The sequence below is a fragment of the Tachyglossus aculeatus genome, chromosome 24, assembly GCF_015852505.1.
Source record: "Tachyglossus aculeatus isolate mTacAcu1 chromosome 24, mTacAcu1.pri, whole genome shotgun sequence".
NCBI classification, from domain to species: Eukaryota; Metazoa; Chordata; class Mammalia; order Monotremata; family Tachyglossidae; genus Tachyglossus; species Tachyglossus aculeatus.
In genome coordinates, this window is record NC_052089.1 from 12,407,958 (window position 1) to 12,412,961 (window position 5,004).

At 43.4% G+C, this 5,004-nt stretch overlaps 1 protein-coding gene across 2 annotated transcripts; it reads left to right on the plus strand.

The window, feature by feature from the left end:
• Window positions 1–452: 452 nt before the first annotated feature.
• LOC119945187 (ferritin heavy chain B-like) lies at window positions 453–3,102 on the plus strand. Of its 2 annotated transcripts, XM_038766246.1 has the most exons (4): window positions 453–554; window positions 1,939–2,085; window positions 2,478–2,603; window positions 2,915–3,102. In XM_038766246.1, the coding sequence occupies exons 1-4, from the start codon at window positions 453–455 to the stop codon at window positions 3,059–3,061; spliced, it is 522 nt and encodes a 173-aa protein (XP_038622174.1). In that variant the 3' UTR covers window positions 3,062–3,102. The 2 variants fall into 2 exon arrangements, with proteins under 2 accessions (XP_038622174.1, XP_038622175.1); XM_038766247.1 differs by lacking the exon at window positions 2,478–2,603.
• The last annotated feature ends 1,902 nt before the right edge of the window (window positions 3,103–5,004 follow it).

The window sequence follows — 5,004 nt, forward strand, 5'->3', positions numbered from 1 at the left end:
GCTCTGCACATGGTATGCACTCAATTAATATCATTGATTGATTGATTGGGACACCTGGGTGTTAAAGTGTCATATCTGCTAGCGAGGGCAAGGGAAGAATGAGTGATTGGCCACAGCTCTGTTATCCTTTAATCTAGGGCCCATGTCCGGGAAGCAGAAGTAGATGTTTCTGGAAGCATCAGTCTCTTCACCTTCCAGGGTGTCAATTAAATTAGGGACGTGGGAGACTTTTTTCCACCTGGGGGAATTCCTCCTACCGGGCCAACTGGTCACTTGATGAGGCTATAAAGTCCTATTGGTGGGGAGCGGCTGCCCATCACATGACCAGCAGTGTGAATGAGATTAAAAGCAATTGAGGGAGCCCCTACTACCTTTTCCCACTTGTTCTAATAGATCTGCTCATCTAGGACAGGGGAAGGACAGTGTTACTCTTTAGCTCAGCTTGTTGTGAGATGGAATCTCACGTGAGTCAGAACTACTCTGTAGAATGTGGGATTGCTGTTAATACTGTGGCAAACCTGGAAATGCATGCTAGCCTTGTCTACCTTTCCATGGTGAGTGCTTGGAACTTTGTGGGCTCTTAGAGTACAAGAAGGAGGGGGGAAAATAACTTTATCAAATATCATCTTAAAACTGGATAGTTTAGAGATTCTACTTAATCTTGCCTACGTCTCTTTAGAAAAGCTTTGGACATAAGTATCTAGTTGAGCCATCTGAGTTCTCTCTGCTTCATCATCAATCGTATTTATTGAGTGCTTACTATGTGCAGAGCACTGTACTAAGCTCTTGGGAAGTACAAATTGGCAACATATTGACAGTCCCTACCCAACAGTGGGCTCACAGTCTAAAAGGGGGAGACAGAGAACAAAACCAAACATACTAACAAAATAAAATAGAATAGATATGTACAAGTAAAATAAATAAATAAATAGAGTAATAAATATGTACAAACATATATACATATATACAGGTGCTGTGGGGAAGGGAAGGAGGTAAGATGGGGGGATGGAGAGGGGGACGGGGGAGAGGAAGGAAGGGGCTCAGTCTGGGAAGTTGACTTGAAAGTTGACTCTGCTTGAAGTTGACCAAAAACTAGAAAGGTAATGAAAGCCAGAATGAAAACCTCTTGGGCTGGCTTGGAGCTGAGAGATGGAGATGAATCCAAGACCAGTGGATTCTCTAGGATGTCTTGATTATACTTTTCTATCTCTTTAGCATCACAAACTCTCACCTAGGTTGGATCCCATATCTTTGGCTGGCAAAAACTTTAGGCACATTACTGTTAGGGTAACCTTGTAGCAAGGCAATCTAGGAAGAATGACCCTTGGGGGAATCTGTCCCTGGAACTCTGTCCCCTTAGTTCTAAACAAGGCCATGTGTCTGACAGCTTGATTTTTCTCATATGTAGACTGCCACTCTAGCTCTTATTCATTCATTCAATTGTATTAAGTGCTTATTGTGTGCAGAGCACTGTACTAAGCACTTAGAAAGTACAATTCAGCAACACATTCATCTTAGCCAGATGAACTATGGGTTACTGGGAGAGGAGAATAACCTTAGTGTCCAAACTTAAAAGCTGAAAGCATGCTGGAAAGAAGAATGAAGACAGTCTCTCAGCAAGAACTGGGCATGTCTGGCTGAATTCAAATACTTATCTCTTTGGGGTTGGTGTTCCACCCAGCCTTGGAAGTCTTCCTCCCTTCTAAAGCCTCTGTTAGTGAGCAATGGCTCTTGAAAACATGGGAAAATGAGCCTCAAGTCCAGGGTAAAGATGTAAAGCTTTTTGGACTGCTTCCTATCTCTGCTGCCCAATTTGTCACTACATCTTCTCTGTCTTGGTTTTTTTGTTTTACTCCCCACTTCCACCCCCTACCAGAGTCTGTTCAACTCTAACATTTCCACCTTGTGTAAACCATACCCTGTTTTTCCCCACTGCAGGCTTATTACTTTGATCGGGATGATGTGGCCCTCAGTCAATTTGCAAAACTGTTCAAGGCTCGGTCTGAGAAGATGTGGGAAGCTGCAGAGAACTTCTTGAGATATCAGAATAAGCGGGGAGGCAGAATTGTCCTGCAGGACATCAAGGTGGGTGCCAAGGCTTCCAGTCTGATGCACACATGGTGTCCCTAAGTCAGCCCACCACTACAGTCTTAGTTTAAACTGCCAGCCCCACAAGCCTCTAACACGCCCTTCTCCCTTTCTTTGGCTAGCTAGGCCTGAATGAGTCCCTCTCTTCCCAGTCCAGACTAAACCTGCCTTCACTCAAGGCAAGGTAATGTGTAGGGTGACCTATCAAAGGGAAACAGCTGTTTCAGCACCTCAGCCTGAGTCCCTCTATCTTGTCCTTACACCTGAACATGGGCTACACTGCTTTGCCGCTGTAGAGAAAAGCAAAGAGACTGTGGTCCCGAATCTGGGGGGCAGGCAGGATGACTTCCTCGGCTTCATATATTCTTCTCCTGACTGGATTTGTGCAGAAGCCAGAGCGGGATGAGTGGCGTAACTGTGTGGAAGCCCTGGAAACAGCCCTCAATCTGGAGAAGAGAGTAAACCAGGCTCTGCTCAGCTTGCACAAGCTTGTGCTGGAGAAGTCTGACCCACATGTAAGCCCTGATAGTTTCCTGTTTTCCCTCCAGCCTTTCTCAAGCCAAGAAATCTCCCAAAATACCCAACTCGTGTTAACATTCACTACAGAATCCACTGAACATTCGATGGACAGTTTCACTCCTGTTTTAGCTATCAAGGCATCAGACATTCTCTTTCTTTTCCGGGACAGAGGAATACTTTCCCTTGATGTCATCATATCCAATGAAGTGAGGCTTTCAGACTCTTGATGAGCAAAAAGATTAGGCAAACACTGTATGTGCCTTCTACACAATTACCAGCCTTGGAAAACTTCCCTCTTCTCTTCTAGCTGTGTGACTTCCTGGAGTGGGAGTACCTGGACCAGCAAGTGAAAGTCATCAAGTGCCTGGGAGACCACATCACCAATCTGATGCGGCTGGGAGCCCCCCTGGGCCAGTACCTGTTTGACCGGCTGACCCTGGAAGACAGTAGCTGAGCTCTGCTATAGCAGACACCTGTCATGCAAGGTTCACCCAATGCGATGAATAAACATTAGAACTTCAAGGTCCATTGCTTATGTCACTTTTTGAGACCATAACTTCTGGGATATACTTATTAACCAAACCTCTACAACTCCTTCTCTATAGGTGAGTAATCACTGAACTATGAGGGATTGTAACAAATGTAGGAAATGCCCTACCTATGAGGATTATGAGATCCTGGGTAAACACAGAGGGTGTGAAATGTGTCTGGAACACAGACTACTCTGAGATACAGCAGGGATTTGGTACAAACTGTGCCTGATGGAAAAAGAGGCTAGACTTCCAGCTGAGGTTTTGCAGACATGACCCAATCTTCTAAGTTTAAAACACAGAATTGTCTGAACTAAACTAGACAGGCTGTCACAAACCTATAAACCTTCACTAATAGGACTGACTTGATTTCACCATACTAGGGATTGATTTAAGCCTAAACAATTATAAGATATGCCTCTTTTTTTTTTTCTCCCCTGAAAATTTTCCCTCCTCAAATGGCATTCCCAAAGAGCTCTTGAGTAGCAGGAGGCCACGTTCAGTGCAGTTGTTAGAAGTATAACTAGAAGAGTAAAATCTGCGGGCAGGAACCTGACTGATTTGATTACTGAAACTCATGTTTAGTATTTCTCAATATGGTTTTGGTTTGAGCAGTAGCTTACAGCTTCCTCTACCTTGCAAAAGTATTTGTATCTTATTCTCTCTTCTCACCTTCCCCATTTAAAAAAAAATTGGCCAAGTTGAAAATAAAAAGTCAAAGCAATTTTTCCATTTTTCACTTCTATTAGACTAGGATTGGGGAAACTCCTCCTGAACTTCATATACACAGAAGCTTTTCTGAGCCTGGAAACCTGTTTGTGTGGGGATTTTTTAAGCATTTTTTAAAAACCCAAACCCCTTCAACCTATGTTAACTGAGCACATGCTAATTTGAAGTTCATGTCTGCAGCTAACCTTAACTCAGTGTGATAGGTGAACAGCAATAGTATTAGGATTCTGGGAACTTCTGCCAAAGCACAGCTCGAGTTGCCAATAAAGCACTAATCAGGTGTGGGATAGAATTCCTAAATGTCTCTTTATATAAAACTTTGCTTAGCCAGCCAAGTCCTTTCAGTTAACTCAATATGCCTGAAAGCAATATTTCACATTAGCAAGGCTTTACAAAAGTGGGTAGCTGTATTGACCTATTTTCATCTCTAAAATGTTTTCAGGCTATACGTTTTTGACCTCTGAACTACCCAGTATTGGCCTCTTGTGGTAAAGTAAGACGAAGCTGACTTTAACAAGGAAGTCCAAACAGTTGCCTTCTGCAGTTGACAAACTGGAGAAGCATCCTAAAGTTGCTCTGAGTGAACTAGAGACAGCTCAGAAAGAAAAACGACTTTGCAAAAGGAAGTACTGAAACTCCTATTTCTAAATAGACTTGTTAGCTTTCTCTGGAGCCAAACTTGGCCTTAGCTTAAATCTCTTCTGTAAATCAATGGTGTTTACTCTCTCCCTTTTCTACTTTTCCCTTCTCTCCTCTTTTTTTTTTTTGTATTTAAATGCTTACTATATGCCAGGCAGTGTACTAAGCACTGGGGTAGATAGAAGCTAATCAGGTTGGATGCAGTCCCTGTCCCATAGGAGGCTCACAGTCTTAATCCCCATTTTTTTAGATGAGGTAACTGAGGCACAGAGAAGTTAAGTGACTTGGCCAAGGTCACATAGCAGACCAATGGCATGACCAGGATTAGAACCCAGGTCCATCTGACACCCGGACCCCTTCTTGATCCACTAGACTGTGCTCCTTCTCTTTTGTCTTCCCTCCTTTCTCCCCATCTCCTCTGTAAGCTACCTCCTGCCAAATCTTCTTCTGTCTGCTCATTGTTTCAAGAGTCCTCGAAAGTAACTGAGAGATTCTCTCA

Excerpts from the sequence above, each read along its gene's own strand:
- LOC119945187 (XM_038766246.1), top strand. The coding sequence starts at position 453 with ATGGAATCTCACGTGAGTCAGAACTACTCTGTAGAATGTGGGATTGCT. Across the intron at positions 555-1,938 it reads GCCTTGTCTACCTTTCCATG|GCTTATTACTTTGATCGGGA; the intron begins GTGAGTGCTTGG and ends TCCCCACTGCAG. Across the intron at positions 2,086-2,477 it reads TTGTCCTGCAGGACATCAAG|AAGCCAGAGCGGGATGAGTG; the intron begins GTGGGTGCCAAG and ends GGATTTGTGCAG.